The 24,625-nt window shown below is 45.4% G+C and overlaps 9 protein-coding genes and 1 non-coding gene across 10 annotated transcripts; 3 read left to right on the top strand and 7 right to left on the bottom strand.

Moving 5' to 3' along the window:
• Positions 1-419: 419 nt before the first annotated feature.
• F5Y00DRAFT_272233 (uncharacterized protein) lies at positions 420-1,875 on the top strand (the record flags this gene model as incomplete). The annotated part of the gene is made up of 6 exons (XM_048012935.1): positions 420-596; positions 655-679; positions 760-983; positions 1,029-1,252; positions 1,310-1,437; positions 1,535-1,875. 6 exons carry the CDS (start codon positions 420-422, stop codon positions 1,873-1,875), a joined length of 1,119 nt encoding a protein of 372 aa, XP_047862056.1.
• A 1,367-nt stretch (positions 1,876-3,242) lies between these two features.
• Positions 3,243-4,692, top strand: F5Y00DRAFT_149495 (ketopantoate hydroxymethyltransferase-domain-containing protein). Its single transcript, XM_048004499.1, has 2 exons — positions 3,243-3,810; positions 3,862-4,692. Exons 1-2 carry the CDS (start codon positions 3,397-3,399, stop codon positions 4,471-4,473), a joined length of 1,026 nt encoding a protein of 341 aa, XP_047862055.1. The 5' UTR covers positions 3,243-3,396; the 3' UTR covers positions 4,474-4,692.
• Positions 4,522-5,273, bottom strand: F5Y00DRAFT_149497 (APG12-domain-containing protein). Its single transcript, XM_048004500.1, has 2 exons — positions 4,758-5,273; positions 4,522-4,692 (listed from the first exon to the last, which is right to left on the bottom strand). The coding sequence occupies exons 1-2, from the start codon at positions 5,136-5,138 to the stop codon at positions 4,630-4,632; spliced, it is 444 nt and encodes a 147-aa protein (XP_047862054.1). The 5' UTR covers positions 5,139-5,273; the 3' UTR covers positions 4,522-4,629.
• A 264-nt stretch (positions 5,274-5,537) lies between these two features.
• Positions 5,538-6,661, bottom strand: F5Y00DRAFT_264841 (uncharacterized protein; the record flags this gene model as incomplete). The annotated part of the gene is made up of 6 exons (XM_048011715.1): positions 5,538-5,581; positions 5,664-5,958; positions 6,022-6,115; positions 6,166-6,295; positions 6,361-6,462; positions 6,547-6,661. 6 exons carry the CDS (start codon positions 6,659-6,661, stop codon positions 5,538-5,540), a joined length of 780 nt encoding a protein of 259 aa, XP_047862053.1.
• A 1,808-nt stretch (positions 6,662-8,469) lies between these two features.
• F5Y00DRAFT_t129 lies at positions 8,470-8,557 on the bottom strand. Its single transcript has one exon. It is a non-coding gene; the product is annotated as a tRNA-Glu (tRNA).
• A 443-nt stretch (positions 8,558-9,000) lies between these two features.
• Positions 9,001-9,989, bottom strand: F5Y00DRAFT_149433 (uncharacterized protein). The gene has a single exon (XM_048004497.1). It carries the CDS (start codon positions 9,660-9,662, stop codon positions 9,084-9,086), a length of 579 nt encoding a protein of 192 aa, XP_047862052.1. The 5' UTR covers positions 9,663-9,989; the 3' UTR covers positions 9,001-9,083.
• Positions 9,729-10,785, bottom strand: F5Y00DRAFT_264839 (uncharacterized protein; the record flags this gene model as incomplete). Its single annotated transcript, XM_048011714.1, has 3 exons — positions 9,729-10,091; positions 10,184-10,302; positions 10,359-10,785. The coding sequence occupies 3 exons, from the start codon at positions 10,783-10,785 to the stop codon at positions 9,729-9,731; spliced, it is 909 nt and encodes a 302-aa protein (XP_047862051.1).
• A 522-nt stretch (positions 10,786-11,307) lies between these two features.
• F5Y00DRAFT_149438 (Dfp1/Him1, central region-domain-containing protein) lies at positions 11,308-14,073 on the bottom strand. The gene is made up of 3 exons (XM_048004498.1): positions 13,454-14,073; positions 11,986-13,392; positions 11,308-11,920 (listed from the first exon to the last, which is right to left on the bottom strand). The coding sequence occupies exons 1-3, from the start codon at positions 13,961-13,963 to the stop codon at positions 11,768-11,770; spliced, it is 2,070 nt and encodes a 689-aa protein (XP_047862050.1). The 5' UTR covers positions 13,964-14,073; the 3' UTR covers positions 11,308-11,767.
• Positions 14,074-14,765: 692 nt separating this feature from the next.
• F5Y00DRAFT_244617 (Creatinase/aminopeptidase) lies at positions 14,766-16,772 on the top strand. Its single transcript, XM_048008845.1, has one exon. It carries the CDS (start codon positions 15,005-15,007, stop codon positions 16,556-16,558), a length of 1,554 nt encoding a protein of 517 aa, XP_047862049.1. The 5' UTR covers positions 14,766-15,004; the 3' UTR covers positions 16,559-16,772.
• A 1,239-nt stretch (positions 16,773-18,011) lies between these two features.
• F5Y00DRAFT_149358 (HLH-domain-containing protein) lies at positions 18,012-20,161 on the bottom strand. The gene is made up of 4 exons (XM_048004496.1): positions 19,730-20,161; positions 19,292-19,660; positions 18,472-19,197; positions 18,012-18,414 (listed from the first exon to the last, which is right to left on the bottom strand). Exons 1-4 carry the CDS (start codon positions 19,781-19,783, stop codon positions 18,223-18,225), a joined length of 1,341 nt encoding a protein of 446 aa, XP_047862048.1. The 5' UTR covers positions 19,784-20,161; the 3' UTR covers positions 18,012-18,222.
• Between the last annotated feature and the right edge of the window lie 4,464 nt (positions 20,162-24,625).

The raw sequence follows: 24,625 nt of genomic DNA, 5'->3' as shown, positions 1-24,625 counted from the left end.
GGTAAAAACTACCAAGTTGCCTGAGACCAGTAATGCGAGATTTTGTGAGGGTAAGTTGTAGTTAAAGAGGTATAACGAGACTAACGAAAAAAATCTCGCAACTGGTCTGAGTTTCTTAAGATAAACCTATAGTAATTTAAATCTTTCTAAATCGCTTTAATTACTAAGTTTTTTTTTTCTTTTCGTCATCTTGCCGTTTGCGGGCAACAAAGACATGTTTTCATAGGTAGGTAGACACCCTTAATCGACGCACATAGTTGCCGAGAAATATATCTTACTTAGGTAGGCATACCCAAGAGGTAAGATAAGTTGGTAATATCTAATTTTCTACGTTATTCGACTTATTAGTCAAAATCGGACAATCTACCTACTCTCCTATTCCCTTAACCACAAGTTCGTTTGCTGTGATCGGTGTGAAGATGGGGTCTTCTTCGCTAGACTCCGTGGACCTCTCAGAGAATCGTCAGCCTGAACTTTATGCACCTATAACTATCTGTTTCTTCATTGCATTAGTCAGCGTGGCTCTTCGCTTTTGGTGTCGTTGGATCAACAAAGCAAGACTTTGGCTTGACGACTGGCTCATCCTCTTCGCACTTGTAATTATGAGCACATTCTACCTATCTTTTACGTTTTCGCTAATAAATTCTCTATTAGGCATGCTCTTTTGGTCTTGCTGTTGGTCAGTTGTGGTGTAAGAATAACCCTACGAGGCTCCGGCTATTGTAGATACCTACCTACCTAGGTAACTAATACAATTAGGGATCCCACGAGGCCTCGGAAGGCATGTTCAAACCTTTGGGCCTGATGTCGTCAAAATATTTTATATTGGTCTTTTCATCTCTGAGATGACATATACTGGTGTCATAGTTTTTGTCAAATTCTCTATCCTCGCCTTTTACTGGCGTATCTTCAACAGGAGCGGAAGCATCAAGCTCCCGATAACCATTCTCACGACAGCGGTTTTGATGTGGGGTCTGGCAGTAGTAAGTTTCTAGTTTATACAGCAGTATTCAAACCTGACAAGACAGTTTTTCCTTACTCTGTTGCAATGCATCCCAACTCGAGGCATATGGGATAAAACTATCCAGGCTTCTTGCAACGTAGACAGTCAAAAATTCCTCTTCGCCATCTCGATTCCGAATATTGTAATCGACGTTACCATTCTCACACTTCCTATACCTTACGTTATCCGTCTTAATGTTCCAAAGAGTCAAAAAAGAGCTGTGATAACCCTCTTCCTACTAGGTGGTTTGTACGTTATGTATCAGTCCTCTGACTTTCTAGGTGTTGTAGTACTTACTAAGGGTAGCGTTTGTGTCGCTTCTATAATGCGGCTCGTTGCAGTTGTCATTCAGAAGGATGACGCTGATATATCCTGGAATATTGTTAACCAGAGCATCTGGGCTACTGTTGAAGCTGATGTCGCGATAATCTCAGGTGTGTCCTTAAGGCTTATGTTTCCCAAAGTATCGAAGTCTGTATGCGAGTGTTAATTATCAAGCATGTCTACCTACCCTGCGACCGGTATGGGTAGTAATTCGAAAAAGGTTTCTTACCGAACAATCAACTTCATCGTATCAACGTGCGGCCGGAAGTACGCCGCCGAGGCGTAAGCCATCTTCGTGGGCGACATTGATCCTCAGATCCAAAGTCAACTATGAGGAGGATAGCTGGCCATTCTCAGCTGTACACGGTTCTCTCGAAGGCTCTTCACGCTCTGGGCCCGTACAAGAGCTACAGGGGTCTAGCATGGCCACATCAATCCCATTGTCGGATATTCCAGCTCGGGAGATTCAGAGCCCGGATACCATAAGAATCGAAAATACGTGGGAGGTAGAGTACAGCCAAGAGGTTCAGCCTGGGAACCATACCTGAAGAATCCTACCCATTTTCGTTTGCCTGAGTTTTCGAAGACCATTATGTTAGATTTCCTATATAGGCGCTGAATAGACCCGGAATGGACCTGCAATCCGACGCCATGAGGTCACCGGTAACACGATATATTAATAGTTCACTCCCCAATTGGATCGGTTGTGTAAGCCGGCCACATCAGGGGCGATCTCGGCTTATTCAAATAAATCCGACTCATACGGATATATTAACTGGATAGAGTCGGGCTCTAATGAGCCGTCTATATTCTATCATGTAATTCTATGATTGCTGATTGATTATACATTCTCAATCAAATCATCCAAAAACCACCTCCAGATGGAGAATACCGACGTTCTTATAATCGGCGGAGGTCCTACCGGGGCGGTACTAGCTCTATAATTTGCTGTGCAGGACATATCCTTCCGCATTATTGACAAATATCTCAGTCGTTCAGATAAGAGTTGAGTTCTAGTTGTCTAGCCGCGTATGCTCGAATTACTTAATCGCCATGGATTCGCCCGCGACCTCCAAGAACGAGGCAATACCGCCCCCGACGCAAGTTACTTCATCAACGGAAAGCAGGTAGTCAGGATCAACGTCAAGGATGCCGCGGTACTTCCCAATATGGCCTTCCCGTTCTAAAAACTCATTTCACGGGAAGACACGGAACATTTTCTCGGCGAATGCCTGGCGAAGTATGGGTACTACGCTGAGAGAGGTCTGGAGGCTGAGAACATAATTCAGGACGTAGACGGTGTGGCAGCCACTCTCGGCTGAGTTAGAAATGTTGTCGGGTGGAAGATGACAATAGGGGCAAAATTCGTTGTCGGCTGTGATGGGAGTCGAAGTACCTATTGTACGCCAGGCTACCGGCTTCATATTTGACGGAGAATCCTATCAACAGCACTTTATCCCCACTGACATACACGTAAGTAGGATACTCCAAAACATGATGCGATCGTATCTTTCGGTCAAGGTGTATTAGATGGTCCCGATAGGTGGAAAACTACACTTCACCAACCACTGACTCTCTCTCCGCGATGACTGCCTTTCTTGCATCTTTATTATTAATAATTTATCTAAGCACCTATATCTACTTCAAGGTACTTCAAGGATGATAAATTGTTAACCTTTCAAACTACCGCGGTAATGAAATATTATTCGATCGTAGAAATCTATCGCGTTCGTCATTGGTGAAGGTTGTCATTTCAATTTTGTTGAGCTCAAAGACAATTAAAAGGGGCAAACTATAGCCGATATTTAACCGAAGCCTCGGTAAGTGTCGGTGGACTAGGTACGTACCTCCTAAGATGGCTTAGACACGTCCGGTCAGAAAAACACCAAAGAAACTTCGATAAGACTCAATTATACGCAGCAAAAACCATCATGACCAAAACATAAAACTGCGGTCGATTCTAAGTCATGGCCGCTATTAGTTTCTCTCCGCTTCAACTTCTAAATAGCAATATATACTAAGAATACACGTTTCGTCAAATCGCATTCGCTTCAATCAATTCCTAACAAATGGCGCACATCTTATCTACGTCACGTGCTTTACTGCCATGTCGGGCGATATCATTATTATATACTGCCGTCGCTGGTGCTAGACAATCACCCTCATTATGGCAGCAGCAAAGATTACACCAAAAAAGATGGAGCACCCACTCTCCTCTCGGCACAGCGTTAGATCCTTCAAGGAAAAAGGTAACCATGGGAACTCTTCAATCTATGTATAAAAAGGGGGAACCTATCACGGTCATGACTGCCCATGATTTTCCGAGTGCACATGTCGCAGATGCCGCCGGAATGGACGTGATACTTGTGGGAGATAGTTTGGCGATGGTTGCTTTAGGGATGGAAGATACCAGTGAAGTAACGGTCGAAGATATGTTGCTACACTGTCGATCAGTCGCACGTGCCACCAAAGCAGCCTTCACAGTAAGTCCACATGCCGAGTTTGATTGATATAGAAAACTAACGTCAAACTAGGTCGGAGATCTTCCCATGGGGTCGTATGAAATCTCACCGGAGCAAGCGCTAGAAACAGCCATACGATTCATCAAACACGGCCGTGTCCAGGGTATCAAGTTGGAAGGAGGAATAGAGATGGCACCAACCATTGCGAAGATAACCAAAGCCGGCATACCTGTCTTAGGACATGTCGGGCTTACGCCCCAACGCCAAGGAGCCCTTGGTGGATTTAGAGTTCAGGGGAAAACGTCAAAAGGTGCAATGAAAGTGCTCGAAGACGCGTTGGCCGTCCAAGAAGCTGGATGCTTCGGTATGGTAGTGGAAGCTGTTCCAGCGGAAGTCGCAAGTATCATCACGAAGAAGCTACGCGTACCGACCATCGGGATCGGTGCAGGGAATGGTTGTTCTGGCCAAGTACTCGTCCAGGTTGACATGACCGGTAATTTCCCACCGGGTCGCTTCATTCCCAAGTTTGTAAAACAGTATGGTAATGTGTGGGCCGAAAGCCGTAGAGCGATCGAGTCTTATCGGGAGGAAGTTAAAACCCGACAATACCCAGCTCCAGAGCATACATATCCTATCTCTCCAGGTGAACTCGAAGCGTTCATAAAAGATACCGAGAAGCTATGAGGCGATATCAATCGCTTAGTTGGATTTTGCATTATACCCCAAACTGTTAGAGGGTTGAAGCCGCGACCATCCAGTTTGGTTTAATATACCGTATTAGGTAGCATAGATAGGCGTTTGAGTATAATTGAGACGTTCTGATTGTAGCAGTCCCCTATCTCATCCAAATGCAGGAGTCATCGAATAAGCCACGATCAACTGATCGTTTGAATCCTTAAAACACTATTGGGCTGGTCAGCATTTTAATGTTTAATGGCAAATATAATGAATGAGATAATAACACATACTCGATGTAAGTTGCCGACAATCTCATCCAAAGCGGGCGCGAATACACTATTCACGTAGAGAAATAGGCTATCGGTAGGATTGAGATGCAGCGCCTTGCGCAGGTGAGACACGACAGCCTCGAACTTTTGCGCGGCGCTTATTTGACGCACTTCACGCTTAAGCTGCGGAGCAGACCCTCCAACGGCCTTAAAGCGAATGCGAACTTTCTCCTTTTCAAATTTGCCAGCGTTGGAGAGAGCCGAGCTTGCATCTTGAGGAAGGGCTGTGAGGACAGCTGATGCGGTCATAGTAAGTGGGAGTTCAGGTGATGCAGGTCGATCCGGAATGGGAGAAGCTGGAGGCGATGGAGAGGGCTGCTCGGGAACATCAGGGTACTCCATTTTGCATTATATACACGCTAGAAGATTATTGTAGAAGCGTATTTATATGGATGGATGAATCAGTATTCAAAATCCTGAGGCTTGCAGGACATACAATCATACAAAAGTGAATGATGAAATTGATTTGTTCCTGACTTGGAGTTTCCGAAGAGTGCATACCTAAGGTCAGGTAGGACTCAGTGATCTCCACATTCAGCAAGCCACATTTTTGAAATAATGTGGCTTACGCACTTAAGAAACTTACTATCGAAGTGTTGTACAGGCAGAACAGTACGTACGGAACACCTCATACGAGTAACCTCTTAGCAGGTACTCTCAACTCTTGTTTCTTACCTGTTTCAACCAACTTTCATATTGAAATACCAATATCAAATCAAATTCGCACACTCTTATATACGTTCAATAGTCGTGGAAGACCTCGCGAAGGAAGTATGCGCGACTTCCTATTTCACACGCCATTTTTATTAACTCCTAGTTCTACAGTTTCATACCAATTGATACAGTTTTAATAAGATACAGACTTACCATAAATAGGTTGAGGCTCGAAGAAGATATGTGGCATGAGTTTAACCTTGTCTGTGCCGAGATTTGCATCCGCGAGGACAGCTTCGAGGTCTTGGATAACTAGAGAACCGTCTGGCACATCTGGGTGTTTCTTCAGGAATGTAAGAGTATCATAGCCGTGGTGGCCCCCTATATCAACAACTAGCGGTGCGCCAGAAGCAAGATCAGCGCCGGCGACAAGCGAAGTCGTATCGTAGAAATCAGGCCACGAAAACCTATACTTTGACCACTCCATCATACAGCCACTGAAGCTATCCTGGTAGCTTTAATTAGAGAGACATCTGTCAAAGAATGATAGCCGTTCCGGGAATGCATCAACGTAGTTATTATACTTCGGATCTAAAGGTTCTCGATACGACGTCTTTGCTAGGAATGACGGCAAATTCATAAAAGAGGCATTCCAATGATGGGCCCTACAACAAGTGAGCAGCCGCACAGGTCATCCATAGGAATACAACCTCACATAGAAAGAATGTATTGGGCAGTAGTGGTAGATTCGTCGCCGATTGAAAGTGAGAGGTCAGTTGGTTTGTAACGATCTTCCCCTGTTTCCTCAATAACGTACGTGGCCCCTAAAAGTCGCAGTAGTCGGCCTTTCAGGCCAATGTTAGTCCTCAACCAAGAAAACGGCGTCCGTATATATTGGGTACCTACTCACGGAGCAGGTTCAAATCACAATCTTTCGTAGCCAACTTGGCTAGCTCTTCAACAGTCTTCTCACCACCACCTACCGCCGTCCACCGGTGCCAGATACCAAGATCTAGCAATATTTTCAGCGCCGCATACTCGGCTGGATTTCGAAAATTGATATGGAAGATTCTTTCTTATTTCGTTTCCAGCCTACTAACTAGCTTGCGCGCACTTGATAGCAATTTCAGCCTTTCTACCTCGTAGCCTTCGAAGTCGGCAGGCGTAAAGGCATTAAGCCTGTCTACTACCACGTTATAGCTATCAACCATTGTGAAGTCCACAATAAAATATGATGATTAAAAAGGTGCAACTTTTGTTCACTTTGGTCCTCAGTAAGACGCTTGCCGACGTATTTATAATGTGCTGTTAACCCCCTCAGCCAAAGTTATAGCACCTTCATGCACAACGATATCGAAGTGATGCATGTCTCAGACAAAGAGGTATGTATCCATATCCTGAATGATACACCATATTTGACAGTAAGTTCAAGTGTACTTTACTCATCTAAGCAATACCATTACTATACATGCATATCTCGTATAAAACTGCAGGGTACAAAACAGATCATTTCTAAGTATTTGGAGTTATAGGATTCCCGTATCAGATCGTACATCTAGTAAAAGCTGGCATACCAAGAAAGCGACGGCATTATTACATACTTTAATGTGTTATTCGGGTTACCCAACCCTGTCGTGTAACAGTCATTCCATCATGGAATTAGGAAGGTTTTATAACAAGGTTTATATAAAGGCTTGGAACGTATTTAGATTATTAATAATTTTTCTAAGGTTTTAAGGTCTTTAATAATCTTTTTATCTTAATCTAAAGAGATTAAGATCTTATTTATAAACCAATTTTAAGAAATGTATTTTCGTAGTTAACCGCTCTTTTAATCAAGTCTTATATATTTAATTAGTACTGCCACAATTTTTTCAACCAATTAGATACTTAGAATCGCCCCGCAGTTTACGACTTTTCTTTTTGCCACTCTATCGCATAACGTTTGCAAAAGATGCAAATGGTATAAAAAGGTCATGCAAAACGAGCTTTATCCAACAATACCAATTATCAGAATTTTTATCTAAAAGTAAAGCAATTTAATTGATTTTATAAAAAATTCATCGGACGTGCGCTGAGGTGTGGCTAGCTAATTAGAGGCTAGATCTATTTGTGGCGTGAGTTTTGCGCATGATGAACCCCCCCCCCTTTTTCCTCCTCTTTCCCCCGTCCGCGTTTGAGCGGACGGGCAACGTCATTAGTTATGTATTGGTTATCTTACATTTTACCTACATTGTCTTATGATGTATTTCATCCAATGATTCTGAAAATAGCTATCTTAACCGCCTTAATGGCTTTTGGCTGCATGATGAAATGGAAATTATTACTGAGTAAAGACTTTTCAGTCGTCCCGCACCGAGTAGTATCATGATCTAGACCATCATAAGTGATATTATCATAGGAGACATACTGCTACCTGCAACGTCAGCATCGGATATAGCACATAGGGGGATATAACATCGTAAATTGTTTATCTCGATATGTATTAATATAAAAAAGCGCTCAAACGGCATAAGAATGCGTGGAAATGTTTACAAATAAGACAATTTATATAGCAAGTCCCAATTGCGCCCTCCAATGATAGACTATCAAGTAGGTTAGACGTGCATCTTGGAGTAATATATCAATCAGCTGGTCGGAGATGGCTGTTTACCGTGCGTAAGATAACCAAGGCGTCATTCTATTTGACGTTCCAGTCTGGCAAGTTAGGTACGCAGCATATATTGCGGGAATATACAAACCGTGAGGAGATACGGAGCCTGGGTCGAGATCCGAAGCCATAGCCAGTCGAGCATCCCCTTTTCCGCGCCCTGCGCGTTGGCCTAAGCCCTTATTAAATCAAAAGTATTCGGATAGCAACTAAAAACTACTACACATGAGGGCCACATACATAAAGATAAACGTGTGTTGTATTTCCTTACCTTGACATATGGGGAAATAAAAATAATAATAATAATACCTAATATAAAGAGTTATTCGATGTTTGGCACATAACTCCACGAGATGAGGCAAAAAAGAACTCCGAATCGGGGAATCGAACCCCGGGCTTGACGGATCATAGGTTGTATGATGAGAGCGTCAAATGTTAGCCACTACACCAATTCGGATTGTTCATCGAATTCCATGACAAAGTCATTCATCTGATGTGTTGAAAATTTGAAACATATTTTAGTATATATATCACCTAGTTTCGCTAGCGCAACCCGAGCCCACTTTAGCCGCATCTCTTGGGAGGTTGAAGTTTTCCCTTTATAGGCAACAAGTGGAGGGAGCTAAATAGGAGGATGGATATTAGCGGCTATAAATGTGGATAGTTGTTGAGATTGATGGTCCAGCGCCACCGCAACAAAATCTGAGTACCTGTGGGTATTTCTACATAATACCAGTTGGAAGTGGGGTATTGGAATCTTTACCAATACAACATCCTTTTCCACATTCACTATTACGGTACCGTCCAGTCAAGAGTAAGAGCTCAGGCTCATCAGGGGCATACCAAATTATCCATCACAATAGGGGTACCTATAAGTTAAGAAGCAGGACCAGTCAAAAGCATGTCGTATCATCGGGTTCATACAATGCAAAACTTCTCTCCCCCATTCATAATACCTTTGATATACACGCTATCCTCATCGGTTACCCGCCAATGAGTTCTGTATATATGATGTAGCGTACGAGCTTGAGCGGGCCTCTCTTCTTACCAACTTCCGCGATGAAAGCTTTCCGAGTAGGAGAACTAGCGGCGACGAGCTCGAACTCGCGAGATGGCGTAGGGTCGAAGTCCAGAGGCTGCTTGTAAAATGTCATGTCGGGTCTGAAAAATATTTGTCTAAGATCAGTATCCGCGTAGACGACTGGTTTAGCAAGCAAGTCAGCCAGGCTAAGGCTTCCTAAGGATATCCCTCCTAGCTGCGTAAAGAGCCCGCTTCTTGTAATCGTCGCGGCCCGGCCGTACGCCTGCTCAGATCCCAAGTTCGTGAATGAACGCGGGGCCCAAGAGAATCCTGCATCTTGAAGTCTAGGGACATTCCAGAACAGCACATCGCTTCCCATCTCCTTTAAAGCCAGATAGAACTCTTGCATTCTATCAGCGCATACTTGTTCTGTTTGCTCGGCTCCTTTCCTTTTATCAACAGAAAATTTGAGCATGCGAGAAACATCAAGGCCGATGATCCCACCGATACATATTGTCTCGTCTTCTTGTCTACTAGTCATCCTACCCTTAAGTCCTTGTACCACCTCCCTAAAAATTTGATAAGGCGGACTGGAATGACCCGTGAACTAAGGTATTTCCGTTGGGTTCATGTCCTTATCCCTATCCATGGTGTATCGGAAAAAGATACCCCGGAGAGGGCCTAGAATGCTCAGTCCATATGAAAAGACCGGGTCTCTAGGTGAATTGAGCATGCCCTCTATCCGAGGGTCCACACGTGTATTTATATAGCCATCTCCCAGCTTTTCTATAAGGGAAGAGAACCTTTGGCAGAGTTCAGCTTTTAAACAAAGACTCTCCGCCGCTTCAATGGCCATGATGCGAAGCTCTTCCTCTTCCCCCCCCTGCCCCTGAAAATAGCTGAAATCTGCAATCTCTCGCAAGCTTAGCTTCCTGATCAGTCCAAAGCCTCTGGTTCCTATTGCTTCTCCCTATCCTTATCAGACACTCTCGCGGACCTCTATCAACCGTTGAACTTTCTAGCCATTTGTCAATGACAAGGACGTTGGTCGAGTGGGCATACGTCCTTGCCATTCGTGAAATTGCTAGATTTCTTACACCAATTTCTAGCGGCACGCACAGCGTATCCATCCAGAAATGGCTCCCCCCTTCCGAAGTTGGGTTTAGAGCATTCACATGCGTCTGAATCCGTCTTAGTTAGCAGGCATGCATGCTATTACTTGTTGGATTTCCCATACCGTCGGACCATACGTGGGATATCGCGACATAGGGTGGTACTGTACCTGGTTCACCTAGATTAAAGCTGTCCAGCTCAATTATAGGTTCATACGGGCCTTCCACGACCCGGACGATCGGGATACCGCCATATAAGAGAACCTCACAAATAGCTTGAACCGGCGCCGTTATCATCCCACACTCCATACTACGGCAATTCTCATCGTGAGAAGGCTTATACGTTCCATCTTCGATCTGATTGTCGCAACATGCTACATCGGTACATCTTGAATGGTCTTTATCTGGCCTCGTCCGTTCTAGGGTCGCGTGGTAAAGCAGAACAACAGGCGAGCACTTGAAATAAAGGTTGGGTAGTTCTCCGCGGCACCAGCCATAATTCAACAATAGGCGATCCATAGTCGGAGAGCGTGCCCATCTAATTGTAGCCATGGTCTCCGTCGGGATATCAAATATATGGTTGTGGTTGAAGACTAAATAATCCACAAGAGCCATTAGTTATAGCTGTCGGGTACGTGGTTATACTCTTAAATGAGAGAACTATCTTCAGAAAGGAGCAATAGTGATCCGGGGACTTACTGGGTAGAATCCTAATAGATCATCATCCAATGCGACCCTTAAATTGCTTTGATGGCAATGATGAGAGACACAGGTAGAGTCACCCCCAAATTACTCGCCACACCCAGCCGCATATATCTCGTTGCCGACAGACCTCAAGCTCAATAATATATTCAAAGTAATTATATGGGAGAAGACATATTAAAGTATTGCGTACTGGGTGCAATAGGGCAATTAAGCCAAGGAATTGTTAATCTGACTGACTAGAAGAGATTAGAAAAACTCAAGATTTGCACAATTCCTCGTCTTATAGACTACTACCTATATATACACGATCTAGTGATCATATTTACACCGTTCGCTTCGTTAATGTCGAATACTATCGTTTTTAATGTCGTTCCAGCCGCCAGTCAGGTTACCGTCAAGCACCGTCCATACCGGAACCCCCAGATACCCGTGAAAGCTGGCGTTTGGGCCGCTACGCCAACTAAAATTTTGACGAAATAGAAAACAAAGCCACCCTTCGCCAACAATGCATGAAATAGAGATGCCTGACGAGTGGATGCGAAAAGAACTAAATGCTAAGACTCCATTCCATGCCACGCCACGTCCTTTTTATGGGATATATGGAGAGGCGTATTAGGCTCCATCGTTTTAGCCGAATAAGGGTCAAAATGGGGTATCATCGCACCGCGAATGCCGTAGAAAGGACAGCTCAAAATTAGAAGTAGGGTCAAAGTATGGTGTATTCCTAGTTGTGAATGATCGGCTGGTAAGCATAGCTTATAGAACTGCGGAGTATCGGTGGTAAATCTGCGTCTGCCAGCAGAAATGAGTGAGCTTGGTTCGAGGTAAATTAGTAGACCTCGTCGTATTCTTGGAGAGAAGGAGCCCAAGACGACAAAGATTTGCGCTTAGGCATCCGCTGAAGCTGAACAAGGAGGTCATCCAAGTCAACCCAGTTGCGATCATCGTCAGCAAATTTGCGATGCTTCTTGGACAGGATGTGCTACGCAAAACTGTTAGTATCTGACGCGTCATAACTACTAGTTTACGCTTAGAAAAGGAACATACCTCATCAAAATCAGCGTATTTATCCGCGCAGTTCTCACAATAACCTGGCTTAAGCTCGCCCTTCTTTGACTGCGGCGATTCTCGCTTTTCTGCGCGTGGAACAACCTTCGGCTTGGATCCTTCTTGAGAGTCTTTATCGGTGGCGTCTTCATCAACAAAATCTAACTTTCGACTCGATGTACGACTCATAGGGAAAGTCCGCTTGACTGGAGCCTCGTCTCGCGGGTTTATCTCGGTATTCCGACGAGAGCTCAGATCCTGCGAAGTTGCGGTACTGTTGCGCTTCAGGACCTGACGCTGAAGACCGTGAACTTCTTTGCTTAGACCAGTTATGAGGCCTGGTGTTGTTGCGGTGGAGGAGACCATTTGGGATCGGATTGCTGACGTTACGTTCGAAGGCTGAACCCCAGATGCAACTGGCTCGCCACCAAAGAGGCGGCTAGCAGCACGACCGGTAAACGCATTAGAGCGTGACTCCGCAACCTGGCCTACGGGTAACCTAGATGAGTTGGACAGGTCCATGGAGGCGACACTAGAGCCACGGGAATGGCCATTTTCCATCTCACACAACGATCGCTTTCCAGTTACGGGCTTCGGAGGTTCCATCTTGAAGGATTGAGGAGTAGGTTTAGTCTCGGTGGCGGCTCTGGTCACCTGGACTTTCGGCTTGGGCTCGGGTCGGGCATCTCTCGGCTCATGCTCGTTAATAAACGGACACCGTCCCAATGCAGCAGTACGAAACTGGGGCCAGGCGCCCTTTGACTTCTCGGCAACCTTCTTATACTCTCTGACCATGATAGGCTTTTGCTTCTCCTCGACGTCGTAGACATATATATAAGGGCCCTTGAAGTAATGCAGCTCCTGACCATTCGCGGCCGGATCTCGATCAGATGGCCCGTTGACTCGCTCATTGTGAAGAAGATGTAGTAGGTTACGATCCTCGGTAGTTCGAGGTTCGGGCTCTCTTGCTTTGCGAGCTCCGTACGCAATCTCCACGCTAACGTATGGATCGGTCTCAAGGAGTAAAGCCATCATTCGCTGCAACTTATCTAAAGACCAGATCTTTTTTCCCATTTCCCTAGCACGCAGTAAGACATCTGCGCTACGCTTTGGTTGATTTAGTGAGCCGACTTGGACATGCGACGATATTCTCTGTGTTCGGGCATCTCTATCAAAAACTCTTCGTTTGGTAGAGGCCTCTGACAGTCGGGTTAGTAAGGAAGGATTAATAGTCTTGACCTCCTCTTGTTCCTGATCCTGTTCTTGTTCTTGTTCCTGCTCATGTACGTGGTCCTGGTCCTTTTCGGTGGTTGCCTCCTCTTCTTGGCGACTTATACTCTTCTCGGAGGGAATAGGCCGAGTTGTTACAACATGGGTGATGTCGATAGAGAAAAAGGCTGCCTCACGCTGTATAAAAGCAATGTAAGCAAACCGAAGCATCTAACATAGAAACACTCTGTCTACTTACAGCACCTAAGGCAGCAATCTGTTTCGCTAGCTTTTTATGGGCATCGTTAGGGACCTTCTCGAAGTAGAAAACAAGCTTAGGGAATCTAGCTCGGTGGTGCTGCTGCCATATTTGAATCTCCTCGACATCCTTCTCTGTATATCCAAGAGAAGCAGGTGTCTGTTGTTGGGAGCGTTGATGGTGAGAATGGCCTGCTCTTTCCCTAGCCAACTTGCTCTCGTAGGTGTTTGCATTGCGACGTATCTGTATGGGGATTTGACTCTTGGAAGCCCGCTGCTGTTGGGATGGAAGTGATCGTTGAGAACCACCCTCGATGATTTGCTTCTTGGCCGGAGGCGGTTGACCGTATTGTTCTTCCCGTTGTATCTGAGCTACAGTGCGTTTCTGTTTGCCGAGAGTGGCGCTACGAAGAGGAGAATTGGCCACATTCTGGTTCGTAGACAAAGGAACTCGTCTATTAGACATGACGGATCGGGCCACAGGCGTAGGTGATAAAGATGCAGCTGCCATATAAATGCCGACTACTCAATATTGAGGTATTTGTCAAAGGTCAAATGGGTTGTAGGTCAAGACAGTGCTGACCAATAAATACAATGTTATTGTTGGCGGTGGTCGAATTGTCTTGGGGTCGTTGGGTTCTGGGGGTTAACAACGATAAAGGTGGAATCTAGATCGGGAATAAAAGGCTGATTTGTTTTTCGTTCTTCGTTTTGATCCGGTTCGACGTAGAATGGACGGTTGTTCTTTTTTTAAGTTGTGCCTTGAGGTGTGTGCTAAAGTATATTTTTTAAGTCCGAGAGTTCCCACGCGACGAACCACCAACCACGAACCACAAACCGTGGCACAACACGCCGGATTCAATGAGCACAACACGACAAACCTTTTGACGTTAGGAGATCATTGAGACCAATTGAAGAAAATTAAATAATCTTGGAAGATTCAGTGAGTTGAGAGACGCGAAAGTGACCAGTTATCCTACGTGTATGAGTGTTGAAGTTGGAGTTCCAAGTTCGAAAGCTCTGGCTGGTGGTAGTGGGCATTTCAGTAGGTGAAATTCAGTTCCAAAGCTTTTTGAGGCGTGACTGGTAATTCCGCGCTAGCACTAACAATTTACGAATCAACAACAAGAATTGTGCACGGGCCATTTGACATCACTGTTAGCCCCCACTATAGATTTGCATAGCAACCGTAATTTAGTTTTGTTAGTGTGCATTATTTACATCTTCTCAGCTAGCCCCACCAGCTCCCCCGCCATGAGCCACTAGGTACATAAGGCAGCAGAGCCAATTAGAATTTGGGTAATCAATCTGACGTTTCTTTTTGATGTGCCCCAAAAACTTTCCGAATTACAACATCAAGATTGGGATGAGGTGCACCAAATATATTCAATCCTTAAGTACCTAACATATAGAAAACCGGAGTCGTTCTAAAAACCAAGGATTTGTCCTAGTGCTGGAATAATTGAACTCTATATTCTCATATTACCCCTTTGGGTAATACTCAAGTAATTCCGATGATGCAATTGGTTACAGTATTCCAAGGATTCCAAAGATGAAGTTTCGTCAACAGCAATTATGGCAACTGGAGCGCTATCTTAAACCACACTCGAATATTTCCTCCCCACAGCTACAGCGATCACGATCCATATCAACAACAGCAGCAACAACCACAATACCCTCTTCCCCACGATTCTCGAATACGTCCTTCAGTTGTACAGCCTTAAGACGTAGACCAAGACCTGCGCGTACCTATCATACATCCGTCTCTGCCTCCGAACTCCTCTTTGGCCAACCTGTCCACGAAACACACCCTCATATCCTCGCAGCCGGTGAACTCACACCGGGTATAACCGCACAAGAATATCATGACCGCCGTGCTGCCCTTTGCCATTCCTTACCCCCAAACTCCGCCGTCGTCCTCCCCGCCGCGACCCTCAAATACCGATCCGGCGCCGTTTTCTTCGCCTTCCGTCAAGAGTCCAACTTTCTCTATCTCACCGGATTCTCCGAGCCTGAATCCCTAGCCGTATTGAGGAGGACTGGCGATGAGCTAGGCGATTACACATTTCACTTATACTGCAGGTCGAAAGACCCAAGAGCGGAACAATGGAGCGGTCCTTGGAGTGGAGTTGATGCCGCGAGAGACGTATGGAACGCAGACGAAGCAGAGGATATTTGGCGGGTAGACAAAACACTAGCCTCGGTGTTGGATGGTGCTAAGACAATATTCACGGATGCCGAACTAACGCAAAATGGGGCGTCTACAAAACTAGCCAACCTTATGCATTCGGCAGCTCCTAATGCGAGTATATCACCCTTAAGGCCACATATCAACGTTCTCCGTGCCGTCAAGTCGCCAGCCGAAATAGCCAACATGCGGCGCGCGGGGCAACTCTCCGGCCGGGTGCTGACAGAAGCTATGCGACGGCCTTGGAAGTATGAAAAGAAGTTGGCTTCGTTCCTGGAATACCAGTACCAAATGTCTGGTCTGGACGGACATGCTTACATCCCCGTGGTAGCCGGAGGGCCAAAGGCGACACTCATCCACTACGTCCTAAATAATGGTATATTAAACGACTCGGAGTTCGTCCTCGTAGACTCCGGTGGTGAATACGGAACATACATTACCGACATAACACGGACATGGCCCATTTCAGGGAAATTCAGCCAACCACAGAAGGACTTATATAACGCTATTCTTCGCGCCCAGCGATCATCCATCTCGCTCTGTCGCGCTAGCGCCAATGTCACTCTCGATAAATTACATGTGATCACAGAGAATGCCCTCCGTGACCAACTACAACAGATTGGCTTCGACGTGGGCGGAGATGCTATGGGAACCCTATTCCCGCACCACGTTGGGCACTACGTTGGCCTCGATGTCCACGACGTTCCCGGATACCCGCGAAACGTAGTTCTGAAAGAAGGCCACTGTATCACCATTGAACCCGGCATCTACGTGCCCGACGATGAGAGATGGCCCAAAGCCTTCCGGGGTATGGGCATTCGAATCGAGGATAGCATATGCGTGGGCGATGATAGCCCCCTTAACCTAACTACAGAAGCGGTTAAGGAGGTTGACGACATCGAAGCATTAAGAGAATAGAAAACATTCATGAATTGTATAAAAAGAATACCTTTTGGAAATATTTGCTAAGAGGCCCGAGACGGCCAGATATCAAAGACATAGCATGCTTTTAAAGAAGTCTATTATGAATTACCAAGCACTGCACGGCGTACAGTTCACCCCCTGAAATAATGTTAGTTTTTCGGACGTGCACAATACAAAACAGGGCTTCAAATTCTGAATAGAATAACGCCATTTAAAGCATCTCAACTATTACGCTAGAGTTTTATGGCATAACATACCCTAAAACAACGTTTCCGGAAAACTACAACGACCTCCCAGGGCGGCAATAGATATATGTTTCAGGATCTTAGCGAAGTAGCTCTAGGGGTCCGCTGAATAACATGATTACAGGGGGCGTACTGTATACATATATTCTATGTATAGACGCCTCCTCAGCAGTCTATTGTAAAACATATACATACCTTACTTATATTAAACCTGGTTTATTGGACTTATATCACGACGGATATCGTTGCTTGTCTTACTTTCGCCTTTTTGCATAGAAAGGTGGCAATGGAAAATGCCTAACGCTTAGAGCCCGAGAATAGGGGGCGCCACTTCGGAGCTCACGAAACCTAAATCACACTTCCCATTAGGTCCCGAACACCACCCCGATACCCCCCGATACTAGCCCGATGAAACAACTCCGAATATGTATTCGTATTCGTACCCAGGGCCGGTATGACGCATCAGTTGCCATCAGCCAGCGGAGCAAGGCGCGCTGCCTCGGTGCCAAGTAACGCATCGTACGATAAACATATGATGTCCTGGGAAGAAGCTTACTAGCGGAATTGACTCATTTCTGATGTAAGACGTGCAAGAGAGAAGAGGCGAGAAGAGAAGAAATTGCGCGCAGAAAGTATCAGCCTGAGGCCGAAATCTATTATTAACCGGGGCAAAAAAAGATTTCAAATGCGCTTCGTCTCCCACACGAGGTAAGTTACCTAGGTATCACTACAGCAGAAACTTGTAAAATGCAAAAACAATATCGCTGGCGCCGCTCCTCTCGAGTCTCCCAGCCAGACTCTTATCCTGAGTAGGCAGTAAGGGTAAACCTAATTCGATTCCTTTTTCCCTTCCCCTTCGTTCTCCATTTCCCCATAGGCCGTAGGATATTATACCTAACAGTCTTGAGTGAAATTTGCCAGTTCCTGTTCCCCAAAACGCCGTAGTTGTGCTTACCCAGCACTGTCCCATCCCAGTATAAGGCCTGTTCATCTATCCCCTAGATGTTCTCTCCCTAAAATTGAAAATTCAAAGTTTTTTCTAAAACGCCGAACGTGCAACCCGACTGGGCTATGTACCGGGCTCCAATGTATTTTCATACAGATTGAGGGATGTGTATATATACATGTGTGATGGATGTTTTGGTAGTAGGTAAAGGCGACTCAGAAGATAGATGGATTACTCGTCCGTATCCAATGTTGACGTCATTCCGCTATGAGATTCAAAGGTTTTCTGAGACTACCAAGCCCAGATTTAACATGGTGGGTTGCCAGTGTCGGGCATTGTTGTTTAAGCAGGATATTTGTTCGTCGTCGTTAGGATCGTCGCCGAAGTTGATTAATACGAAGGATGAGTGGTGAGTGATGAAAAATATTTCAGTCATAAACGGAGTATAAAGTAGAGTTCGTCATCCCTCAAGAAAAGGCTCTGGGATTGAAGACAGTAGCGCCGTATCCCTGGGGTGCCCAACCTGGTGCAGGTGCGGCGCCAACCAACTGTTCGAAGGCATGTAGCCGGCGGGCGAGTTCTTCATTCTTCTGTGCCATCGACCGATTCCTCCTCTCGAGCTGGTGGATGTATTCAGTGGCTTTAGTCAAGACCGTGCCCTACATATTGTTAGTCAGTTATTCTATAGACCAATCTGATTCTCCACTCAAACACACCTTGCTTACTTTAGGTGCCGTTCTCGACGCGCCACCGTTGTCATTGTCGTCTCCATCTTCAGGTATCGCGCGCAGAGACGGAATGGCATCCCGTAGTTCGGCGATCTTGTCCTTCAGATTGGTACGATACTTTCGTTCGATATCGTTATGTGCCGCCCGGTCACTATTCCTGGGCTTCTCCTTTGACTTCTCAGTGGCATCCATTGAGTTCGTACGTGTTGGTGCGTGGGGTCGTGCTGCGGTTGGCTTAATGCGAGGTTCGGGTGTGTTGCTTTTACTATCGCTCATAGTAGTTGGGCTTTGATTGACTTCGAATCTGAAATCCATTCCAGGAGCTTGTCTCGTAGCTATTTGTGGTTGTGGGACTTGCCCCGTGCCCATAGCAATAGCCAATAGTCTCTGACGCTCGGGGTCGTTGAAGGGGGGGTTGACGTTTACGTAGTCCATACGAAAGCCAGGCTGCGGGGGTTCCCAGCTTAGCGGCGTCGAATAAAGTCTCTCGCGCGGAGGTACTTCAGACGGTATAGGGGCAGAGTCGTTCTTAGTAAGTTGGTCGGCCAAGGCCATAGAGAAGAGGTCGTCTTCGTCCGACAGCGCGTGGTCAAGAGCGCTATCGTCGACTAGATCGGCAGTAGACGACGGCGGATAAGCCACTTTGAAATTGTCGCCGGATCTCCCGACAATCCTTGACCTAGGACGAGGTTGAGCTAGGATTGGAGACTTGCCCTATATACCCCAATACGCTTTAGCACTATCCTGAGAGATGTGTCCGAAGGCCATCTTTGTATGAGGGGATGTATGAGGGGTTGTAGGTACTTACGGTTCGGTTTTCTCGGTTTTCAGCAAAAAGAGGATCACTCTCGTTGTCACTATCAAAGCGAAGCCAGTAATCAGAACAGTCGAGGGTGGATGGGTTCTCGGCAAATTTGGACCTTCTGATATCAGAACACTGGCGCTTCTTAGGTAGTTCTTGTCTGGCAAGCTTGTGCTTATGAGAGATGGTAGAAAGGTTCTGAGAAGCAGTTGAGGCCGGCGAGTCGGCGGAAGTGCTGGGGGTCTGATGCGAGCCTGAAGTCGGGACCGAGTTCACAACACTTGATTCAGCTGACCTATCGAGTTCGTCCCAGAAGCTGATGGATGATAGTTGCTGCGAGTAGTCTGTAGATTGATCGAAGAATGTTTCAAAGGTCTGGGGAGGATTAGGGCTTTTATCTTTTTATGATTCAACCAAGGTAGTATCAATCTATGTCTAGCATACCTTGTCGTTACCAGCAGGATAAACGTCAATGTCCTGCATAACACCTGCGTCCATGACGAATCCCACAACAATTTTAAGGGCCACCAGCAGATCTTTGGTGACACTATACGTCGATTGCTATGGATATAGAGAAATGGGGGGAAGAGTCCCGGGAAACGGGATAGTCGTCGGGAGGCTAGACCTTGTAAGGTGATGGATACGCTATCATGCGAAGTCCGGGCTTGGCGAGATGGACGATGAAGTCGGAAAGACTGAAGGCGAACAACTTCAAGAGAGACGGCGTGAATTGCCACGTCCGTTGCCGTGTATCGTGGTACGGTTGCGCAGCTAGGTAACCCTCAGGCCGGGGATGTAGTATGCAGAGGTGTGTATGAAGAGTTGGGTGTAAGTTGGGTGTAAGTGTGAAGCCACCAGACGAAGCGAGCAAGCCACACAAACCACAAACACACTATACACGAAAGGTAGTATAGGATTCTCGACTGTGAGGGTATGGAAAGGTATGATATCACGAATATCAGATATAATGCCACAATGGTGAATAGATCAAACGATCTTAAAGAACGGATGATATGATAGAATGAACAGATAAGCTAGGTGGTTTAGTTCGGTTGGATGGCTAGCTTATCTATGTATAGGACGGTTGGATCAGGATATCAGGATGAAATGAGATGGGAATTCGAGAATTCGGCGGTTAAAGAATAAGAATTAGATCCCACGAAGTCTTACTGGACCAGGGTTGCCGTTTGAAGCGTATGAAGCAATATGAAGCGTACAATGGCCGAGACCGCCCGACGATGCAAGGATACGGAGTTACAGTCCAGAATTAATGGCCTGACGCTGCAGAGCAACGGAGACGCTTAGATAAAATTCCCCAGGGCAGCCGGACCCAGAGGGAGATCCCGATATGGATCCATTACTACTACTCTTTTTCTTTGGGTATTTCTCTAGGTAGGTACGGTAGGTACGGTAGGTACTGGGGCGGTACTGGACGGTACCCGTATAACTAGCAAGTACTGCTCGGCGGCAGGTCGCCGCGGCAGCAACTTGGTAAGACCCGTTGTAGAGCGCCAGCGTGACCTGTAATCCAATAAGAAGGTCCGAATAATTCCTAATAATTCCTAGGTTAGAAATTTCTGGGCAATTACCTTAATACCTTAATTACGGGGGGTACTACTGGAGGTGCCAGGAGCGGCAAACGGGAAAATGAAGGACCTGGGAGGGCCTTTGGAAGGACCTAGGGGAAAGGCAGAAGACCATTCTTTCGACATTGTGGGCTGATGGCCGCAGCGGTCAAAAAGTATGGGAACCGATGGGAACTAATGGGAACTGTGGGATTTGCCCGCGTTGCAAATTTTGTCACAAGTACCTCTCATAGTCTTCGCAGTTCCTCGCAGTCCTCTCGACGAGAAAATTAGGAAAATTGTTGTCATCGGTGCACCGGGAGGGCAAGAAGGTGGCCTGACTTTTTGTCGATAAAGGGAATCTTTTCAAGGGTGACGGTCTAGAATCATGCGTCAGGTGGGGTGAGAAGAATCAAGATCAGGCCATTCACAAGGCTGACCTTTTAAATATCGTATGACCTTCGCTTTCTTTCCTTTGGAAATAACGAGAACAGGGTTCTAGATGCAAAAAGTTGTTGTAATTGGATAAAAACGTAGCAATCATTTATTCCATTGGTCGGCGCTTTCCCCAACCAGATGAATCAGATGCACTAAATGTTTGCAGCCTCGCTATAACCCCACTGAAACCTAACGGTTTTAGGTAGGACAGTCATGTGCCACAGAGGCTAAGTTAGTGTATGTAGGTAGATACCTAACGGAGGACGGCAGGATCCAGACAGAGCTCGAGACTTTATTTAAGTTTGTGGCGGATTGTGGCTTATCAGCTTATCAGCTAGTCAGATCGAGTTACCTTTCCAAGATCTTGAAGATTAGGTCCACTTGCTCCGATGCTTCGTACAAAAAATATTTTCGTGATCGTGCTAACTCCCATTCAATACCTCTTACTAATAACCAGTGCTTTAGTACGACCACATATCCACTTCCGCATCGAATCTCTTCTCCGTTTTCTTCCGTGATGCTCCATGTAGGAACATCGCATATACTTCTGCATACACCTTCTCATGCACATCTGCACATATGCATATATGCATGCAACGTCGTCACGGACGATCGATTCCGGTATCAACTACAAAAATTCTCACGAGGCTTCTTACCGACACGAACACACTGCGTCACCTTTGATCTCGTATAAGATAGCCAGCGTCTACTTCATATGGTAGTTTCCTATGATTCATACCACGTGTATCCATATATGCTTATACATATGCTTGTGCAAGGCACATATTCACCCACGTTCATCGTGGCATCTTTCAGTTGTGATATCAAGCAGGTAAAAATTATCTGATACTCGAACACCCTTCTGAATATCAAGTCTCCTACACAACAACTTGGTAGATTCTGTCCCCTACTAGTGTGGTGTATTTCCCGTACTTCGAAAGTAGCGACAAGTCGGGGTTCGTTCCGTTCTATTATAGGTAGGGTTCTATCAGGTAGGGCTCAGGGACAGATCTATTGGCTCTATTCCCTTCGTTCAGATATTCGGCTAGATCTTAGATCGTATGATCACAGCAATTCTTATGCGAGTGATACCGCGTCCAGGGTCCTTGCCATCCTAGAACCTACATATCCATATCCAAAGATGTTCCCAGCGGCCGCATACCCGTGGTTGCAGAAAACTTACTACCTATACCACCTTGAGCTAGTCACCTCCTTACTAATGTAGGAGAACTATCATATTTACAACCTCGTGGGCTTCGTTAGCGAATATTAAAGTTACCTCAAGAATATATTCTAGACATCTCAAGGGGAAACCGGTCAGCGGTCATAAGTCGGTATGTTTAGTGTCTGTCCGGCGGGGCATCGTATCTTTCATCAAGCAGTCCATCGACGATTAACTTTATCCTGGTCTCTTTTAAGACATTCATCTGAGGGACCATTACATGTCTGCATGGCAACGTAAGCAGACACGTTGCAGCTGTCAGAGAAGTGCAATATACTTGGTAATATACTCTGAATTGCCCGTATCGATGAGATCTAGATCTAGGCCGACATGTGCACAAATCCGGACTACCGGATACTCTTGGACAAGCGGAAGATGCCTGCTGGTGATGAACCGAGCTTGAGATATTCCAAGAGATGGACCAGCAGCATACATGATGTATTGTAGTTTGGTAGCATTTCCTTGGCACATTCTATGAACTTCACTTCATCTATTCATTTCCAGACTTATTTCTTCTCGTCACATGGCTATAATACCGTATTAAGGTCTCGAAGGGGAATATGATATGTGCGTATGTAGTCGTTTCCTAGCGTAGACACAACTATCGGCAGCCTCCGAACTAAGAAATGGCGCGCGCCTAGAGCCTTAGGTATTTGCGTATTGCGACTGGAGCACGGATAGATACAATAGTTTATTCTGTTTGGTACCATCGATTCCACTCATTATTCCGATCGCTATGAAACAAACCCAGCGGGCTGTTATGTCTAACCGGGAATCCAAGTCATCAAGCTATTCCTAATCAATATCAAAACTACCGACGCTAGGATGATACGACGACGAGAACGATCTATAATATTTTAAGCCTCTTGTTAAGTTAAAGAGCTACTAGGATGCTGGGATGGCGTCGGTTTATTTCGGAGAGCTCTTGGGCTGTTTTATTTACTCTCGGAAATTATTCTGAAAAAGGTTCAAAGACTCCGAGGTATTGAGTCGTACTTCCTTCGACGATAGGAAAGTCATAAGATACGGGTGTTCGCGTAGTAATTAGACGATTTTAATGTAGTATCAATTATCCTCAGCTTTATGCAAGGCCATTCTCAATCCATAATTTAAATATGCAACTCTAATGTTCCAGTTGTGGAGAAACAATTTTCACACTACTATAGGGATGTTATAGACTTTTGTATTGAGTATAGCGTATGAATTTCTTAGGTCTAACTACTACCTAGGAGCCCGATTTCAAGTAAACGCATACTATAGTATATACCGCACTTTTCACTCTTGTGTCTTATGCTCAACACATACTTTAGGTAGTTTCCCCTAGAGTCAACGAAGAAACTCCCATCTTCAGTAGATATTTCAATGATGTTTGAACCTTGTTGTAGATGCCCTTGACCACTTATGTCTTAACTATCCAAACCAGTCACTTACAAAGATATAAAAATGAACTAGCATTCGTTTGGAATACTAGGCTGGTGCTACCTAAGGCGTCAACCGGGTAAATTCACACTTTTAGTTCAGATCAGCTAAATATGATATCGTGTACGCCATCAAATTATAGTTAATCATTCCATAGGTGTAGGTATAATTATGCAACAACTTTGTGATAGATCCTTAGCCCTAGTATTCAACTATCACATTATAGCACTTGTCTCCTCGTATTACATTCGTTATTGACACCTACATACGTAATATCGAATTCCAAAAGACCTCTCAGCCCAAAATCCCCTGTATATCATGATCGTGAGAATGCTTAGTTGGGCGAGTCTTGTGAAACGAAGTTTGTTGCATCTCACCTATTGTCATTCGATCAACATACTATCCCTACATTCTTTATCATTCAACATCATTGCCACAGATGATGTCGCACAAACAAGCTGAAACATTATTCTCTAATCAAATAATATGTATGGCTTATGGTGGTTAGATATCATCGACGATCTTATGATGCTACACCGACTCTACGACATACAGAAACCCAACAAGCTAGAAAATCTTTCTACCCTTGGATGTGCCTACAATCTAGATAATCTAGCCTAGATCTAATCATAATGGCTAATACGAGATTATCAGGCACACTTCTCCCACAAAGTACTCCTAAGTACTCACTAGTCC

Source organism: Daldinia vernicosa, assembly GCF_022497035.1.
Source record: "Daldinia vernicosa strain CBS 139.73 unplaced genomic scaffold F5Y00scaffold_47, whole genome shotgun sequence".
In the NCBI taxonomy this organism is placed as follows: Eukaryota; Fungi; Ascomycota; class Sordariomycetes; order Xylariales; family Hypoxylaceae; genus Daldinia; species Daldinia vernicosa.
Note: the sequence above shows the minus strand (reverse complement) of the source record. Positions and strands in the feature narration are given on the sequence as shown.